At 63.3% G+C, this 17,699-nt stretch overlaps 3 protein-coding genes and 1 long non-coding RNA gene across 7 annotated transcripts in view; 3 read left to right on the top strand and 1 right to left on the bottom strand.

Annotated features, from left to right (window-relative positions):
• Positions 1-399: 399 nt before the first annotated feature.
• LOC145721613 (uncharacterized) lies at positions 400-2,507 on the top strand. The gene is made up of 2 exons (XR_014145418.1): positions 400-914; positions 1,893-2,507. It is a non-coding gene; the product is annotated as an uncharacterized LOC145721613 (long non-coding RNA).
• Positions 2,508-5,230: 2,723 nt separating this feature from the next.
• GNG13 (G protein subunit gamma 13) lies at positions 5,231-7,386 on the top strand. 3 transcript variants are annotated; one of them, XM_031034314.2, is made up of 4 exons: positions 5,644-5,685; positions 6,461-6,578; positions 6,882-7,013; positions 7,193-7,386. In XM_031034314.2, the coding sequence occupies exons 2-4, from the start codon at positions 6,463-6,465 to the stop codon at positions 7,296-7,298; spliced, it is 354 nt and encodes a 117-aa protein (XP_030890174.1). In that variant the 5' UTR covers positions 5,644-5,685; positions 6,461-6,462; the 3' UTR covers positions 7,299-7,386. The 3 variants fall into 3 exon arrangements, with proteins under 3 accessions (XP_030890175.1, XP_006739154.1, XP_030890174.1); XM_031034315.2 differs by lacking the exons at positions 5,644-5,685; positions 6,461-6,578 and adding an exon at positions 5,231-5,348; XM_006739091.3 differs by lacking the exon at positions 6,461-6,578 and having other exon boundaries at positions 5,614-5,685.
• Positions 7,351-16,080, bottom strand: CHTF18 (chromosome transmission fidelity factor 18). 2 transcript variants are annotated; one of them, XM_081820392.1, is made up of 22 exons: positions 15,925-16,080; positions 15,541-15,735; positions 15,309-15,459; positions 14,980-15,148; positions 14,326-14,418; positions 14,186-14,238; positions 13,969-14,101; positions 12,871-13,080; positions 12,581-12,678; positions 12,225-12,348; positions 11,993-12,141; positions 11,713-11,806; positions 11,307-11,405; positions 11,096-11,226; positions 10,760-10,931; positions 9,631-9,855; positions 9,398-9,547; positions 9,191-9,321; positions 8,409-8,553; positions 8,149-8,295; positions 7,749-7,806; positions 7,351-7,671 (listed from the first exon to the last, which is right to left on the bottom strand). In XM_081820392.1, exons 1-22 carry the CDS (start codon positions 16,013-16,015, stop codon positions 7,535-7,537), a joined length of 2,955 nt encoding a protein of 984 aa, XP_081676518.1. In that variant the 5' UTR covers positions 16,016-16,080; the 3' UTR covers positions 7,351-7,534. The 2 variants fall into 2 exon arrangements, with proteins under 2 accessions (XP_081676518.1, XP_081676517.1); XM_081820391.1 differs by having other exon boundaries at positions 15,309-15,735.
• A 210-nt stretch (positions 16,081-16,290) lies between these two features.
• The window catches only part of RPUSD1 (RNA pseudouridine synthase domain containing 1), a 2,722-nt gene continuing 1,313 nt past the window's right edge, over positions 16,291-17,699 (top strand). The window contains exons 1-5 of the mRNA XM_081820394.1: positions 16,291-16,445; positions 16,883-17,073; positions 17,169-17,292; positions 17,423-17,525; positions 17,638-17,696. Of these exons, the coding sequence (XP_081676520.1) occupies positions 16,302-16,445; positions 16,883-17,073; positions 17,169-17,292; positions 17,423-17,525; positions 17,638-17,696 (621 nt within the window). The 5' untranslated portion in view covers positions 16,291-16,301. The remainder of the gene's footprint in view (positions 16,446-16,882; positions 17,074-17,168; positions 17,293-17,422; positions 17,526-17,637; positions 17,697-17,699) is intronic.

Genomic DNA, 17,699 nt, shown 5'->3' on the forward strand with positions numbered 1-17,699 from the left:
ACCCAAGTGGAGTCCTGGCCTGGCGCTGTCGTCTGTCTCTAACAATGCTCGGGTTTACACGGGGTCCCACGGCCGGACTCGCTCACCCACGCCGCTGGTGGGAGTGTCCAGGCCCCCTCGAAGGTCATCTTCCCAAAACGTAACAGAAGCCTGGAAATGCCTCTGGCCAAAGAATTCCACGTCGGGAAGTGAGCTCCAGGCAATAATCTGAAAATCGGGTACGTGACACCTCGAACTCTCTCCACTGCATGATCTCCCCCCCCCCACGCCCCCGCCGTCGCCGTGGTCCAGGATGGTAACGACACGTGTGATGTAACGCGAGACCCGCCCACTCGTTCCAGCTGCCCCGCCCCTTCCGACACTTACCCGGAAGTTATTTCCCAAGGCGGAAGTAAGTGGGTGGTTGGAGAGCTGGCGGTATCTGGGTTCGGTTCAGTGGGGCGAGAGTCTGTAGGGAAGTCGGGACCGTGGTCGGGGCGACCCCCCGACTGCCTGGAGGGCGTGTCCGCACGGCGGGGATGGGGGCCGGCCGGCCTTCCAGGGCAGCCCCTAAGGAGAGGGCCCGCCGTGAGGGCCGCGGGGGTCTCAGTGAAGCCCCTGCGGCGCGGGCACAGCACGGGCACTTCTCCCGTCTCCTCCGGTGCCTGTCCCCTTTCTCAGTACCCTGCAGTTAGAGCAGGGGCTGCCCCGTTTTTGTACGGCCTCCGAGCCGAGAATGGTTTTTGCATTTGCAACAGCCTCCAGCTTGGGGAAAGTGCGCGGAGCACACGCGTGTGCCCTCGGGTTGTGCCTGGCGGATCTGAGGTTGCGAAGGGCTGACGCCGGGGGCCAGGGACGAGCTTCTGATTTGGATCAGCGATGGCCAGACAGACGTGGACATGAGCTTCAGGAACGGGTCCTGGTGGAGCCTTTCAGTACGTGTGCAGGCCTTGGCCTTTTCTGTTGAGGGTCGTGTTTATTTTATGAGCACTAGGGTTTTGCAGCCCGTCACCAGGATGGCGTTACCCCAGGGGCTCTGCCTGTGCCCTCTGGGTGGTTTCACCCCGGATGCAAAGTTCTGGGTGACAGGCACCTCGGCCAGGCTGGAGAGCTGGGTGGGTCCAAGAGGCAGGAAGGGCCCTGAGCCACGTTCATAACGTAGTGCTACAAGCGACTCACGCAAGACAGTGCCCGGTGCTGGTGGCGGGCAGCCTGTCTGGATTCCAACCCCATCGCCTGGGGCTGGCTTATCTCTGAGTGGCTTCCCGACACGTGGCAGCCTCAACACCTACTGTGCGCACAGCTGGAGGGTCTCGCAGGAATACAAGGACAGCCCTCCCTGCCCCCAGACTCTTCTCCAGCTTGGACAGTCTGTGTAGGGTGCCTCTCCCCTGTGCACACAGTCTCACTCACTCTGCCCCCTCTTCCTCTTCACGGACACCATCTGTCTGCTGGCTGGGCCTTGAGGCCTGCCTCCTCCTCTGCATCCAGGCTGCTGTCCACATGCTGCCCTGGCTGTTAGACATCGTCCTGGCCTTTGGGGGAAGACTCAGAATGATGTCCCCTGTGTCTCCTCTGGTAGGGAGAACTTGTGGGCCCCAAAGCTGTTTCTAAAAGGCCTCTGGCATAAAACTGCCTTCAGCAGTGGGCGTGATCTGGGGTACCAGAGGCTCTCCCTGCTGACTTGGCCATCAGACCACTGTCACCGTGTGGGGCCACTCCCAGGCCCAGCTCCCGATGCAGGGGCAGTGGTCCTGCACCTGCTTCCTCCGGTGAAGCAGCAGAGGATGATCGGCTTCCAGAACCTGCGAACAAACAGCTGACCATGCTCTCACACTGGGCCTGCCTTGCTCCACCTGGTCAGGGGCCTTGTGGGGGAGGCAGCACTGAGCTGTCTCTTCTTCACTCCACAGGTAACGAGGCAAAGTAAGCATCCGCCCGAGAGGAGGCAGCCAGGGGCCTGCTGGGGCTGGTGGAAAAGGGGGACGGTGAGCCTGCAGACAGGAGTCTCAGTGAGCCAGTGGCACAGCTGGCCTCATCTGCACCCTGCTGTCTCTTAGAGCCACCACCAGCCCCCCACCCCCCCACCCCCCCCCGCCCAGACCTTCACAAGACAGGGACCGCCTGTACCTTTGCAGATTCGTCTGTTTTAGAAACCACAAATCCCTTTGGTTGGTGTTAGGAGCTGCTTGAGGGGTCTCTTGCCTTCCCTGAGACCTCGAGCCTCTGGGCCAGCTGCCGAGGGGGGCCTGGTGTTGTTCACTGGCCACAGAGCTGCTGGAAAGAACCAAGTCAACCAAAGTGGCATCCCTGACACTGACTCACGAGGTCTCGCAGGCAGGAGCCGCCCTCCCGCCCGGGCCTCCCTGGAGTCGTGTCTTACATTTGTTGCACACGTCAGCCTAAGAGAGCTTCGGTTATTTTTGACAGCCGTTCTCAAGCTTTCAAAGATTATGTAAAAACAGTCCCTTTTTTTTTATGAGCTCTGTTTAACAAGGTAAATAAAAGATTTCTTTGCTGGTTTTGCAGTCCTGGTATTTGCCTCTGCCAGTCATTGCAGGGGCAGAAACAAGTGGGCAGTTCGCGTGGGGCACCCGGGGCCGTGGTCACCAGGTCTGTCGTAAGCCTAGGATTGCATGCTGACAGTCCAGCCCGGGCCCTGCAGCACTGACCGCTTATCCTCAGGTTTCACCACCTCGGGACGAGTCTGTGGCCCTGGGAGGGTTGGGGGGGTTGCTGACACCCGCCCCCCACCCCCAGCAGTCTGAAGCAGAGCTGCAGTCTCGCCTCGGGCCTCATTGTGCTTGTGCACAGGCTGGCCATCTGCCCCGGGCTGTGTCTTGCCCTCTGAGGAGTCTGGTCTCAGGAGCAGCGGAGTGTGCCCATGTCCCCACCCAGAGCCGGGGCTAAAAGCGGCTGGGGGCAGCCCTGGGCCACCAGCGACACACCCCAGCCCCAGCTCTGGCCTCTGCCAGTGGGGAGGACCCACAGTTCAGAGTGGTGTCAGGGACAGCACTAGACTGCAGGTCCCTGTCTAGGGGGGGCCTTTCCTCCCCCTCCTCCCTGAGCCCTCTTCGAGGCCCCACCCAGAAGGGATAAGGGCACCCCACACACACACCATTTCTTTATTCTTCCAGAGCACTAAAATCAGCACTGCTGGGGGAGGTCCTGCCACAGAGACTCACGGTGCCCACCACATCCCCAGGAGCCCGGCCCCCAGTGCCCGTCCACCTGTGTGTCAGGAGCCCGGCAATGGGGCCCAGAGTGGCTGTTTCTAGGCCACGATGAGCACGTTGGGTCTCACCAGCAGCCCAGTTACTGGAGCTAATTTCAGCATGCTGTCTGGTCCCTCTGGACCCGCTCTGGGTGTCTGCAAGGTGGCAGTCAGCTGGAGGACAAGCTGTCACTGCCTCCCCACCCCACCCCCGTCCAGCATCCCAGCATCCCAGGAAGGTGAGAATCGTGGGTCCTCCTTCGAGAGCAGGCGTGCACCAGGAGGCCCACCACACAGAGTTGTGGCCTCCATTATTTGGGGCTGTGGTCAGCATGAGGACCAAGTCTGAGCCTGGAGAGTCCCCAAAGCAGCAAATGTGGCCGGCGCCCAGAGACTGGAAAGAGCACAGCAGTGAGAGATGTGTGGGACCCCGTGCCCCACACGGCTCCCACCTGCGGGCCTGGCTCCCACCGTCCTGCCATGCGCATTGCCACCCAGCTGGGCTCAGGTGCCCCTGCCGTGTTCTGCATGGGCGTCAGCTGCAACCACAGCGGAGTGTTCAAACAGCACCCACGAAGCAGGGCCTGGAAGCAGACCCTTGTCACACCGGACTCAGGCCACACCAGGCCCTCTCCCAGGGGACTCTCCAGTTGCCGTCAGGCCAAAGCTTGGCCCTGGGTGCCCAGTTCTGCCTGTGCAGTCTGAAGAGAAGGCATGACTGGGTGGCAGGTTCGGGCCGGCCCAGGTCTCAGCCCAAACCTTGAGCCAGGCCTGAGGGCCAACGTGGGGCCCTGCCCTGGGCTGCCCACCCGGTGTGAGCAGCACCCCGGTCCCACGAGTGTTCAGGGCTGCCGGCCATCTGCCCTGAGGAGGATGGCAGGGCCCTGGGCTCTAAGCTCCCCCACCCCCCATAAATCCATAATAAAAATAATCCCTCATTTTCCTGATGTGCCCCAATTCCAGAAGTGCTTCCAGATGCATCATCACGTTGATGCGTGAGAGGGGCCAGGGATGCCCAGCTGACCCCATTTCACAGAATCGCATCAGGGAGGGCTCGGGAGCCCAAAGGGGCAGGAGGCACCCCATTCTCCCTCCCAGGTGAGGAGACCAGGACCATTCACAGGCCCCCAGCCCAGAGGAGGCTGCCAGAGCTCCTACCAAAAGCCTAGAGCAGGCCTCTGTGAGGGTGGATGTTGAGAAGCTGAGCCCTGCTGCCTTCCGCGGCTGCCGTTGCTGCCTGGGGGCCCCCTGCCCAGGATGCAGCCTGGTACCTGCATCACCCAAAGGCCCCAAGGGCACAGCTCCCCCGAGAGCTGGGCAGCGGGGCCTGCCAGACACAGCCAGGGCATCAGGTCTGAGGAGAACAGGATGTGGTCTCGTCCCTGAGGGATGGAGGGCAGAGTGAGCGTCTGCTTGGGTCCCATCAGGGGCCAGCTGAGGAGCAGGCAGAGAGGAGATGGGACGGGCCTGCAGTGAGGGAGGAACGCCCCCTCCCTCCCCAGAGCCCCCAAAGCTGCTCAGCCTGGGCTTGGGCACCCCTGAGCCAGACACAGCCTCGCATCCCCTGGGCCTACACAGAACAAGTCTGGGTATTCCCAGCCCAGGGCCAACTGAAGAGTGGACGGACCCCCAGCCCTCAGGGCAGCTACCCAGTCAGCCCGCCGCCGGCCTAGAAATGGGGGACACAGGCTCACACCTGTGGATGGCTCAGCTCCAGGGCACTGCTGAGGCCCCAGGGGCGTGCAGTGTCCTGGCCTCATCCCTGTTACTCCCGCCTGGCCTACGGCTAGAGCCTGGCAGCGCATGGACGGCTAGGGTACAGTCTAAGGGATGAAAGTCTTCGGTGCCAGCCCCACTGTAGGAGACCACTGTCCACGGCCAGAGCTGACTCCACACTGCCATCCCTGCATCCCCCATCCGCAGGGGCTGACGGAGCGTGCAGAGTGAGGCCAAGTCCCTGGGGTAGGCCCAGCACCGAGGAGGAGGGCAGGGGGGAGGGGGCGGTGCCAGGGCCTGGCCCCAGGTGGCAGGAGTGGGCGGGGCACCTGACTGGGCTCTGCCGGGCCTGTGTGCCCGCTCACTCATTCACTTGGCCCTCGCTGTCACTCACCATCACTTGGTCCTTGTCACTTGGCCCTTGCCGGCACCGTCCAAGGTAGGTCCAATGAACTGGCCCCCCGTGCAGAGCAGGGAACCGAGGCGGCGGGTCCCGCTGGGCTGACCTGGACCATCCTAACCCCCAGATGCCCCTGCCTGTTGGTCTTGTGACCGAGGCGGCTGCCCTGCGCGTCCCAACAGGCCCGACCCCACCGGCGGGGAGGACCCCCTCGGTCTTCGGGCGGGCGGGGCGGGGGCGGGGGCGGGGCGGCCGAGGGGGAGGGAAGCCGCGTCCTGCGCCGTGCGCGCCGCCCGCAGTGCCCGCCGAGCGCCGTGGCCGGGGGCGTCGCGGGGCGCGCGGGACGGGCGGCCGGTTCCGGCGGCGCTGCGCGCAGGTAGGGCAGACAGGGCAGGCGGTGGGCGCTGCGGGCAGACCGCCGCCCCCGCCGCGGAGAGCCCCCCACCACGTGGCTGTCCGGCCAGGGGTGGGGATGCTGAACTTGGGGTCTCTGGGAGGGGAGTAACTGCATGCCCCCTATTGGCTGCCCCCCCATAAAGGCCGGCTCTGCTCCCCTACGGCTCTTACCCCTGGCTCCTAGTGTGGATGCTCTGTCCCCAACCGACCAGGGCCGACCCCCACCCCCCTCAAGATGGAGATCTTCCAGCCTGGAGTCCCCTCCACAGGCTAGTGCAGACAGGGTCACACTCCTGTCAACCCCTGCCTACCCTCCCAAGGTCCAGAAAGCCAACCCCCTGGCTCTCAGCCTCCCGTGATGGGAGCAGGGCCTGGGGGCCAGTGAGAGACTCCCTGGGCCCCTGGAGTGGGCTTTAGTCAGGGAGGCAGGAAGCAACCCGCTTTGCCAGGCTGGTACACAAACAGAAACTGGGCCAGGCGGTTTGTGAACAGTGTGGGGGGCAACACAGGGCAGCAGAAGGCTGTAGCCACTCCAAGTCCCAGACCAGCTGTGCAGCCTGTGACCCCAAGACCCTCAGCACCTACCCCCCCAACCCCTTGGCTAGAGATGCAAATTGCAGCCAAATCCTCCAAGCCCCAAGATTAATTTCCCTTGGGTAGGCTTCCCCATGCAAAGCAAAGGGAAGGCACAGGAAGGAGGCCAGGCACAGCCCCACCCCTCACGTTAGGGTCTGGATTGCCCCCTCTGCAACCAGGAATGGGAAGTGGGCCTCGCAGTTGGAGGGTGGGCTTCTGGGAACCCATCTGTGCTGTGTGCCTGGTCCTGCTATGGCTGAAACACTGCCCCTTCTCTCTCCAAGAGACCAGGCCATGGTAAGGCTCTGATGGGGGTGGGAGGTGAGGATGCAGAGCTCAAGAGTAAAAACTTCTCTGCAGTTAATTAGCCCCATGGGGGGAGGGGCAGACACACGGGACCTCATTAGTGGGGCCTCAGCTCCAGGCCCTGCACCATGTGGACTACGTGGGTGCCTCTGTGGACCCCCAGGAAAGGGGTGGTACAGCCCCTGGGGACCTCCCAAGTAGCGGACCGGCTATCAATCTGGTGGGGAGGGAGCATCTGGGGGTTGACTGCAGGCTGGCAGCCCTCTGGCTGTTGCTTCCTCCTGTGTTCTCCAGCCCCAGGCTGGCCACTTCCGAAGCTCCCGACGCCATGGAGGAGTGGGATGTGCCCCAGATGAAAAAAGAGGTGGAGAGCCTCAAGTACCAGCTGGCCTTTAAGAGGGAGATGTCGTCCAAGACCATCCCTGAGTAAGTCCCCAGGACCCCACCCCACCCAGGGTTGGCTCCGATCTGCATTTCATTTCCCTGCCCTGTGTTCGTTTGCATGAGCCAGAGCCACAGCCCTGCACCTTGCCATTGGGCAGCACTTCTAAGAAGCCAGGCACCCACCTGCTCAACCTCACCCTCCCCACCCTACCCAACCACAGGCTCCTCAAATGGATCGAGGATGGGATCCCCAAGGACCCGTTCCTGAACCCCGACCTGATGAAGAACAACCCATGGGTGGAGAAGGGCAAGTGTGCCATCCTGTGAGGCCCCCCCGCCCCGCCCCCGGGCTCTTGCTTCTGTAGGGAGGACAACTCCATAAAGGTGTGACTTTTATAAAGACTTTTTGAAAGCGTCCGTGCTTTTGTACATTTTCTGACGGAGAACTCGCAACATGACAGCATCAAGCGTGGGGCCCTGGGGCGTCTTGTGTGGACCCGGGGCATCCAGCATGGGCCTCCGGAGGTATCCAGCATGGGCTCACGGTGTCAGGTGCACCCCGGCTACAGCAGGTCCCTGATGTAGACACTGCGCCGCACAGCATTGGAGACGCCCTCCTTGAAGCGAAACCAGACGTCACTCCTGCCCACCGCCGTGCCTATGTGCCGCTCAGCCGCGTCGGTCTCCGGGGCCACATCTCCTGTGGAGGCCACATGGTTGTTCCTCTGCCTTGCCCCAGCCCCTGCCGCCCCTCCCGTGCCTCCCGCGCCCACACACCTGCACTCAGGGCTGCCGCTCTCTTGAGGACCACACGACCAAAGAAGTCCCTCTCAGGCTGAAGGGGGCAGGCTGGTCAGGCTCTCAGCCTAGACGGGTGGCGGGCACTCCCTGCCCTGGGGGGAGGGCCAGAGGCCCCCTCCCAGGGAGCAGCCAATGGCCCCAGGCTCTGGGAGCAGATGCCCACCTCCCCTTCCCAGGCCCGCTTCACGCTGGAGCAGACCCACTCAGCACATGTCCCTTCGGTCCCTCATCACCCACATGGCAGCTTTCTCCTGCCACAACCAGCAGAGCCCCCTCTCGCCCAGATGGAAAGCGGGGGCCACGGGAAACCCCCCGAGGCTGAGCAGCAGGCAAGTGACAGCCCCCCAGGGCTGAGAACCAGCCACATCCCTCACACCTTTTCCTCCAGGGCCGCTCTCTTCAGGATGCGCTCCAGCCGCTGCTCTAGCCGCTGCCCCTCGTGGCTGTGTGAGGTGGGCGGCTGTGCCCCTTTGTCCCCGGCACCCCCCCATGGAGCCTCGGCCCCTGGGGGAACCCTGCCCACCTGCAGACGGAAGGTGTGGTGAGGGCTGACTGGGCAGGGCCAGTCCAGGGACAAGGTCCCTTCCGACGGCCCTGCCCTCCCTGGCCTGGCTCTGGCCCCCAGGGTGGGCTTACCTGGGGGCTGTCCCCAACCCGGGCCAAGGCCTCTGCCCGCCGCATCTTCTCCATTTCGATCTCGCGGGCAATGAGCTGCTTGGCCTGGTAGGTGAGGGGTTTGCGGGCAGGCAGCTCAGGAAAGCGGCAGACCTCCTCCACGTTCCTGCTCTCAGGGCGGGTCAAGAAGTACGCCATCAGCAGCACAGGCAGGTGCTACCTGCCCGCCCGTCCCAAACGCCAAGAAGCAGGGGCTGCAGTGTGCAGCTCAGTCCTAACAGTACAATGCCCGGGCCCATAGCAGCAGGGGATGACCCACCCCAAGCCTCAGTTTCCCCAAATGCTTGTGGGCATGAGAAGGGAACCATCCCAAGGCTGCAGGATGAAAAAATGAGACAACAGGGCAGGGCCTAGGCTCAAGGCTGGAGCTGAGCACTGGGAACTGTCACCATTACCGCCTCCTTGCAAATGGCACAGAAAGCGATGGGCACTGGTCCCCTTGTTGGGCAGTGGGGCCCCGGGGAACATCTCAGGATGGGGCAGCAGCGCCCTGGGGAGCTCGAGGACCCTCTGGGAGCAGTGCCTGGGGGACACTGAGGCAGGCAGAGCCTCTGAAATAATGCCCCGTAAGGGGAACCCCCCGCCTCACAATCACATCTGCGCAAGTGCTGAGCTGGAACTGACCCCTTATCGCTGCCCCACAGGCAGGAAAAGGGAGACTACACCTCGCCAAGATTCCTGGCCTCACTGCCGTAGCACCCGGAGCCCAGCCTCCTGTCCCTGGCACCCCACTGCAGACTCACGGCTCTAGCCTGTAGACATACTGCCCGTCGGGCATGCGCTCTTGGCGGTAGGTGAGGCTGTAGGCAAGCATGGTGCCCACGAGGCTGGCCAGCTGCTGCTTCTCACGAGTGCTGTACAGCTGCGTGCTCACCTGTGGGCAGGGACGCTGAGCATGGCCGGGCCCGCCCCCACAGCGGCGACACCCCCACTCCGGACGAGGCACTCACAGGGCGCAGCTTGGGCGCAAGGATGTCCAGAATCAGACAGAGGGCATCCAGGATGAGAGCCTGAGGTGCAGCTCGGCTGCGGGTGGCAGGTGCGATGCCCGCCACCAGCGTCTGGATGAGGTTCTGTGTCCGGCTGGTCCGGTTCTGGGCCTGGGGTGGAGGATGAAGCAGGCCTAGGAAACCCAGGCTCCCTGAGCCAGACCCCAGGCCCGGGCAGGGTTCAGGAGACACACCTCCTGCTGGCTGCTGGGGAAAGCAATCCTCGGCACGTGGCTGGACGCAAAGAGCAGGTGGAAGGCTGCCGGCAGGAAGGGCAGGTAGCGCAGCAACTGGAAAGTCTGACCGTGATGGGCGGCGCGGCTCAGCAGGTCATCGAAGGCCAGCCAGTCAAGGGCTGCGCACACGGTCCCCAGGCTGGAATCCCGTAGCCGCAAGCGCAGGAAGTTGTCAAACAGGCCCTGGGGGTGAGCAGGTGGGTGGGCTGCTGAACCCCCCCCAGGCTCAGCCCCCAGCCCACATACAAGCACCTCCCACCTGCCCTGCCAAGCCCAGGGTCTCTGGGAGAGCTGCTAGCACCAGCAAGTGGCCCTGAGGCCCTGAAGGAGGAGCCAGGAAGGCCCAGCCTGCCGCCCCACTGTTTTGAGAGATGCAGGAAAGAACCCGCTACCCACGACTGCCTCAAGGAACCCACAGGCTCCAGTACCCACCCCCTCCCCAAAGAAAGCTCTGCGGCCAAAACGGAGGGCACAGAGCCCCTGCTCTTGTTCCACGTGAGACTCTCATTCCCTCGGGGCGCACACAACCCCTCCCCGTGGAGAGTTCCGGATTTATCAGATCCACAGCCACTAATCCAAAGCTGCTTAGTCAGGGAGACAGCTTAAGCCAGGCTTCCCTGGGGTGGGGGGCATCTCTGCCACCTGCTCAAGCCAAAACTTTACCCTGCCTGCTCTACCCCACATCCCCGAGCCCACAGTTCATGTCCAGAACGGGGACCCTCCCGGGCACTGACTCAGGCTGTCTAGCCCCTCCCGCCCCAATCACCTGCATCCCGACCAGCAACTGGACTGACCCCGTGAGTCAGATGACACCACGCACCCAGCCCACCTCCCCTCCCTGCCAGCCCACGCCGGCCCCCACCCCACCCCCGGCACCAGCTAGTCCCTCCTCCCAGGCCTCTGTCCCTGCTCCCCATCACCTTTGAGAGAGCTCCCTGAGGCACCATGTCCACCACCCCTTGCTCCCATCCCATTGCTCCTTGAGCTTGACACCATGTGAAGCGTCTCCAGTTCTCTGGGGACAGAGACGCAGACAGATGCTAGCATACCGGCACCCCCAAAAACACTCAAGGCAGAGCAAGATTACCTGGACCACCTTCTCGTGCTCCCCTGCGGAGGCAGCCACGTGCAGGATGTGGTAGAACCGCTGGGAAGCCGTGGTCAAAGGCGCCTCGGCAGCACGGGGCCCCACACCCAGGTGCCCATCATGGAGCGGGAGCATGTGCAGGGGCAGGGCCGGGTCCTGGCCCCAGCGTTGCCTGCAGAGGAGTGCCAAGGCTGGAATGGGGCCCCACCTCTTCATCCCCCTCCAGGATGCCTTGCTCCCCGAAGCGGCCCAGGCGTCTGTACACAGACCATGCTCCCCCAGGGCCCATGCGGCGCTCAGTCTGCCACAGGAGACGGGGCTGGCCTGCCCACTTACCTCTGGGCCCGGGGCAGCTGGAACACCTCCTGCCACACAGAGAAGAGCCCCTTGCGCTGGTCCTTGAGGCCAACTCGTGTGGCCTGCACAGCCTGCACACTCAGCTCCCGCCGGCCCCGCCCATGAAGGAACTGGACACAGACGGGCGGGGGCTGGTTAGCGGCGGCTGAGCCCTGCTGCACCCCAGCAGCAGCCCCGCGCACCTGCCCACCTGCAGGGTGTTGATGCAGGCACGGATATCGTTGTCTGTCTTCTCACACAGAGCTGCCAGTGCGCCCGGGTCAGCCTGCATGCCCTGCCGCAGGGAGATCTGCAGGGAGGCAGGAGGGTGGGTGGCCACTCCCCCAGAAACCCACCCTGGGGCCCTCTCTTCCCTAGAACACAGCTGTAGATCCCCGCGGACCAGCCTTGGTCCCTGCTTCAACCATCTACTGCCAAACAGCAAACTGGTCCGGTCACCCCCACATCCTGGGGCCAGCTGGGGGATGGGGCCCTGGATGGGAGAGGGGATGGCAAAGGAGAGGGACACGGGGCCAGGATAGGGGACACATCCCCACACCCCACAGTCAGCCACGCAGCCCCCTAGTCATGTGTCCCCCGCTCCAGCCCTCACCGACCTCCTGTAGCCGCTGCGTGAGCCTCGAGGACAGTATGGATGGGAAGTAGAGCAGGAAGGCCTGCTGTCTCAACTGCCTCAGGGAGGGTACAAACCTGCAGAGGGACAAGCACGTGCACACCACACCGCCCAGCCAGGGACATCAGGGCATGTGCCACAGCCCAGTGGGCAGAAGCGGCCAGGTAGGGTTGGGGGTACACCCTCCCAGAAGCCCTCTGCCCTCCCATGGAGGCCCCCCACCACACCCCTCCCTGTGCAAAGCCCTGCTCCGGCCCACTCACTGGTCATTGCAGATGCAGATGATGGGCCTCATCAGGAGCCCCCCCTCGGCCCGGCGCCGCCGTCCCCCACTTGTGGGAACCTGATCCCCTGACTCTGCATCCTGTGGGCCCTTGCGGTCCAGGATGTTCAGAAGAACACTGATGGCAGCCTAGGGAATGCAAAAAAGACACAGTGAGCCCTAGCCCATTGCCCACCCACCTGCCCACCCACTGGGGCACCCAGGAGGCCCACCACGGGGGCCCCGTCGATCTCATCGATGACCAGGCAGTTGGGCTTCCCGCCAGCACCCAGCACCGACTCCATCTGCGTGGCCGCCTCGATGCACGTGCGGAAGGCCTCAGGGCTGCGGTCATCACTGGAACCATGAAGCCAAGGGCATTGCCGTCAGAGCAGCGTGGCCTCAGCCAAGACAGCAACCAAGGTCCCTGATCGGACAGTCTCCAGGGCTGAGCCACCACACCTACACCTCAAGGCTACCACCCCAGAAAGCCCTGAGAAAGTAAGAACCCCACTCCACTGTCCCCACCGCCAACCCACTGGGGTCTCAGGGCTAAGTCAGGATGGAGGTTGGCCTCCCTGCCACTTACCTTGCGTTCATCTCCACCACGCAGTACCCAGCATGCCGTGCAATCACATGAGCCAGGGTGGTCTTGCCAAGCCCCGGGGGCCCACACAGCAGTGCCACCTGCAGCCAAGACAACACAGACGCCCACGTGCTATAGCCTGTTACCACCCCGGCATGCTAATGTTTTAACGCCCCAGCCATGGGAGCGCTAAATGCGCCTCAGGGCCCCGAGAGGCTGCAAAGGCGCCGGCTGCCCAGAGAGCACAGCCCCCGGGCTCAGACATGTGTGTGGCACAGCCAGGTGGGCCTTACCTTCTGCCGGGGCCGCCGGCTCGGGTCCAACTCAGCCTCTAGCATGTCCTCCAGCACCTGCTCATGGCTTTTCCATTTGCTGGAGCTTGGGGCCTCCTTGCCACCCCGGGCCAGCTCCACACTGGGCCTTGGCTTCCTAGCAGGCCTCTCTCGGCCAAACACCACCAGGTCCCACAGCTTTAGCCACTTGAGGAGGCAGCGGTTAGTGAACTGTAAGAAAGAAAGCGTAGCCTGGAGGAACAGCCAGCACCGAGGACCCCTGTGCCCACCCTTCATGTCAGCCTGCTGTCGTTAAGCCCCAGAAAACACACAAGGAGCCTGAAGCTGAGTGGCAAGTGATCAGTGTCTGGTCACCCTGCCAGTGAGTGACAGAGTGAGGCTCATTTCAGAGCCTCCATTCCTATAACCCTGAGCCCTTCAGGAGCCCCCACCATCCCCAGGGGCATCCCAGCATCCGCTTCTATGAGTAAGAAAGGAAACAGAAACTCCGAGGAGGTGGGGGGGTTGGATCCCCAGCCCAGGTCACAGGTGACCTAGAGCATGCCAGCCCCATGCTGGCCTCAGTGTGCCCAACTACAATTCAAATGTGTAAATCAAAACCATCTTTTCTGGGCGCCTGGGTGGCTCAGTTGGTTAAGCGACTGCCTTCGGCTCAGGTCATGATCCTGGAGTCCCTGGATCGAGTCCCGCTTCGGGCTCCCTGCTCGGCAGGGAGTCTGCTTCTCCCTCTGACCCTCCCCCCTCTCATGTGCTCTCTCTCATTCTCTCTCAAATAAATAAATAAAATCTTTAAAAAAAAAAAAAAAAAAACATCTCTTCTGGGGCTTCTAAGTGGCTCAGGTGGTTCAGCGGCTGCCTTTGGCTCAGGTCATGATCCAAGGGTCCTGGGATCGGGCTTCATCCTGGCTGCCTGCTCAGTGGGGAGTCTGCTTCTCCCTCTCTCACTCTCAAAAAAGTAAATAAAATCTTAAAAACACCAAAAAGCCATCTCTTCCATTCCAATGCCCTGGAAACTGACAACATAAAAATTAGCTAAATCCTACAACTTTCGTTTTTGGCAACAAAAGAGCAGGTCACGCTTGAACAATAAGGTCTCACGTCGTCACTGAGCAGCTCCGTGTAGGACCGAGGTGCGAACTCGTCCACCCAGAGGCAGTGCTGGGAGTCACCTTGGTTGCTGGCCATCTCTTCCTCAGGAGCTGCCAAAGGCTGGACCTCCTCCGACCTGAGGCTGAAGAACATTGTGCCTTTGGAAGGACTGCACACCCCCCAACTACAGGCTAGAGATCAGGGGTGGGAGGACCCACTGTGTCACCTGCGAAGTGTGTCTGAGAGCCGATGGGCCTCCTCGAGCAGCTGCTGCCTCCGCTGTGCAAATACCAGAGGTTGGGATCTGGATGGCTCCAACGTTCAGTCCCCCCACAGACCCACCCTTCTCTTCCCAGCAAGCCCCACCTCACTGTCGACCTGCTCCTTCAGGGACGCGAAGGACACACCCAACAGATCCAGCTGGCCGTGGCCTCGCCGCCAGATATCAACGAAAGGGGTCTGTAGGAAAGTGAGGGCAGCATTCATCCCGTTGCAGGACATAACTACTCACGGACCCCCTCCCAACAGTGCTCAGGGACCCAGATGGCATTATTTCAGCACGAACATACCAACAACAGAACAAGCTTCCTCTCTAAACAATAATTCCAAAAAAAAAAAAAAAAAGTGGGATGAAAACAACCCTAAGGAAGAAAAAAAAAAAAAAAAAAAGAAGATATGAAAAGGAGGGCGCCTGGGTGGCTCAGTCATTAAGCATCTGCCTTCAGCTCAGGTCATGATCCCAGGGTCCTGGGATCGAGCCCCACATCGGACTCCCTGCTCCGCGGGAAGTCTGCTTCTCCCTCTCTCACTCCTCCTGCTTGTGTTCTCTCTCTCACTGTGTCTCTCTCTTTCAAGTAAATAAATAAAATGTTTAAAAAAAGAAAAAGATACGAAAGGAAAAGGGAGGCAAGCCAGGTGAACTTCCTGAGGGGTGCCCAGGGTCCCAGTGGGGACATGAGGTCTAGGACTCTCCTGGGCAGCACTGAGCCCCCCACCCCCTTATGGCCACACAGCACCCACCTGCACCCCTGTGCCCACTGGGTCAGCCCGCAGGACCAGAAAAGCCCGGCAGCCACCCATGGAGGTCACACTGACATAGTCCTCCAGGACAGGGGGCCGCCTCAGGACGGGATTTCGGGCTGCTGGCGAGGCCTGCAGGAGACCCACATCAGCACCAGCATCCAAGAGCCTGGGAAGGGACAGGGACTGTCTTGGGGACTCACCCCTCCTGCTACCATCGGAGGAACCCAGATCCACTCAACTATACATCCCTCCCACCCACCCCCAGGCCTCCGGAAACCCAGGATCCTTCCACAATCCCTGGGACACCTGTGCCCCCAGCCACACACCCCTTGCCCCACAGCTCAGTGGGGACCTCGGGACTCGGTGGGGGGGTGATGCCCCTGGCAGGGGAGTCAGGAAGGGGCGGCTCTTCCATCTCCTCGGGCCTGAAGTTCAGCTTCTTGACGACTTCCAGCCTAAGCCGTTTGACCCTGGGGGCTGGAGAGGGAGACGGAAGGAACAGAGGCTCTTCCCCATCCTCACACCCCAGCCCTGGGCCCTGGGCCCCTGCGGACATACTGGGGGGCAAAGCCGTGTCCCTCGGGACGTGGTCGGCCAGCTGCCTCTTCGTCGCACTGCCATTGTGGTTTCCTGGACGTCCACCTGGAGAGCAAGGAGTGGCAGCGTCGCCTCCAGCAACGGCCTCCTCGGACGTCAGCCGGGACCGGCCCACCGTGGGCCAGGGGTCCCTGGGGGATGACAGGGCCGCCGTCCCTGCCAGGAGAGAAAGATGACAGCAGCTGCGCTAGGTCGGCTCGTCCCCACATACAGGCAAGAGCTCCCGCGGCCGGCGGCGCCGGAGGACCCTTCTCGCTCCAGCCTCGCGGCCCCCGCTCGCCTCCCCTCCTCCAGGCAGCCCTCCCGGACTACGGGGGACGAGGCTGCGGCAGGGCCCGCGCCCACCTTCCAGCTCCGCCAGCACCTCCAGCTCGTCCGCGAACTGGCTGTGGAAGTCGTCCTGGGCACCGCCCAGCTCGAGCTCGAGGTCTCCCATGGCTCCCGCTCCCACCAGACCAGCCGTCCGCTCCGAACCTCCCGCGCGGCCGCCGCGCGCCGCGCCCGCCCCCAGCGTCCCGGCGCCGCCAATCCCTGGCCGGCGTGCCCGGCGGCTCTCTCCATTGGCCAACGAGAAGAGCGCGGCGGGGGCGGGGCTGCGCGCGCAGGCGGGGCGGGGCAGAGCCAGTGCGGCATCCCAGGACTCTCATCATTGGCCCGCACGGCCGCCCGTCCATGGCGTGGGCGGGGCGTGGGGGCGGGGCTGCGCGCTCCCGTAGGGCCCTATGAGGCGCGGCTCCGGGGTGCTGGGTCGCCAGGCGCGGGGACGGGGTGCTGGAGCCAGGGCACGGCAGCGGCCTCGCGGGACCCGGGCGGCGCGGCCGGGCTGCAGGTCGGTCCCGGAGTGGGCGGGGCCGCGGGAGGCGCTGGTAGGCGGCCTGTGCCCATCAGACGCGGGGGGCGGGGGCTGCCGGGGAGGGGGTGTCTGCGCGGAGGGAGAGGGGGGCGTAGGGGGCCCCCTCACTCTGCTGACCTGGCCCGCCCGGGCCGTGGGGGGCGCGGCAGCCCCTCTCCTGGCCCTTCCCCGCTCAGGAAGAGACTCCCGTGGCATGTTGGTGCACTGTCCCGGGAGGGTCCGCGGGGGTGGGCCGGGGCGCAGGACTGCTTCCCCCGGGATCTGCGTCTGGGTTGGGCAGCCCCACAGTCGGAGCTCAGAGGTAGGCGTGGAAAGGGACCTAGCGGGTGCATACACACTGGGACCGTGTGCTCGGCTGACACCGCGTCAGCGGCTTCCCACCCGCGACCCTGGGGACCCTGGGGACCCTAATGAGTCCACTGTGGACTCCCCGTGAGCCTCCACTTGCAGGTCTCTACCATGGAACCAGGCCGAATAGAGAACCTGTCCGTGGTGTACCAGAGCCAGGATTTCCTTGTGGTGAACAAGCACTGGGACCTGCGGATCGACAGTAGGATGTGGCGGGAGACTCCGACCCTCCAGAAGCAGCTGCGCCACCACTTCCCGGAGTTAGCAGATCCTGACACCTACTATGGGTTCAGGTAGGCGGAGGCCGGCCAGTGGCCCCCAGCAGCTTCTGTGGGAGGAAGTAGCCACTCCCCAGTCTGGCCAGCCCTGATCCCCGGCCTCGTGTCAGGTTCTGCCACCAGTTGGACTTCTCCACCAGCGGGGCACTCTGCGTGGCCTTGAACAAGGCGGCAGCGGGCAGCGCTTACAAGTGCTTCAAGGAGCGGCGCGTCACCAAGGCCTATCTGGCTCTGGTAAGGCCTGACCACCCCCCTGGGCAGGGGATTCCAATCCTCAGCCGCTTCGGCAGGCTGTCAGTGCGAGATGGGCTCCCCAGAAGGGGTGGGTGGTCCTGAGAGCAGCTTGTGAGTCTGTGCCCAGCAGGTGCGGGGACACGTGCAGGAGAGCCGGATGACCATCAACTACGCCATCGGCAGGAACAGCACCGAGGGTCGGGCTCACACCATGTGCATTGAGGGCACTCAGGGTACGGAGGGAAGGACTCGTCACCCAGTGGGGGCCCTGAATGAGCCGGGCTGGGGTGGGTTGGGCTCTCCACAGGTCCAGCCAACCCTCGCACCTCGTCTTGCTCTCCACAGGCTGTGAGAACCCCAAACCAAGCCTTACAGAGCTGGTGGTCCTGGAGTATGGGCTGTATGCC

The sequence above is a fragment of the Leptonychotes weddellii genome, chromosome 5, assembly GCF_054177405.1.
Source record: "Leptonychotes weddellii isolate Sample4059 chromosome 5, ASM5417740v2, whole genome shotgun sequence".
Lineage (NCBI taxonomy): Eukaryota > Metazoa > Chordata > Mammalia > Carnivora > Phocidae > Leptonychotes > Leptonychotes weddellii.

What these genes read in the sequence shown, in the direction of transcription:
- GNG13 (XM_031034314.2), top strand. Translation starts at nt 6,463, where the DNA reads ATGGGAAGTGGGCCTCGCAGTTGGAGGGTGGGCTTCTGGGAACCCATC. An exon ending in CTCCAAGAGACCAGGCCATG is followed by an intron (nt 6,579 to 6,881) that starts GTAAGGCTCTGA and finishes TGTGTTCTCCAG; the next exon opens with CCCCAGGCTGGCCACTTCCG. An exon ending in TCGTCCAAGACCATCCCTGA is followed by an intron (nt 7,014 to 7,192) that starts GTAAGTCCCCAG and finishes ACCCAACCACAG; the next exon opens with GCTCCTCAAATGGATCGAGG.
- CHTF18 (XM_081820391.1), bottom strand. Translation starts at nt 16,015, where the DNA reads ATGGGAGACCTCGAGCTCGAGCTGGGCGGTGCCCAGGACGACTTCCAC. An exon ending in ACTGAGCTGTGGGGCAAGGG is followed by an intron (nt 15,149 to 15,308) that starts GTGTGTGGCTGG and finishes GTCCCTTCCCAG; the next exon opens with GCTCTTGGATGCTGGTGCTG. An exon ending in CGGAGCTGCTCAGTGACGAC is followed by an intron (nt 13,081 to 13,968) that starts GTGAGACCTTAT and finishes TCTTTCTTACAG; the next exon opens with TTCACTAACCGCTGCCTCCT.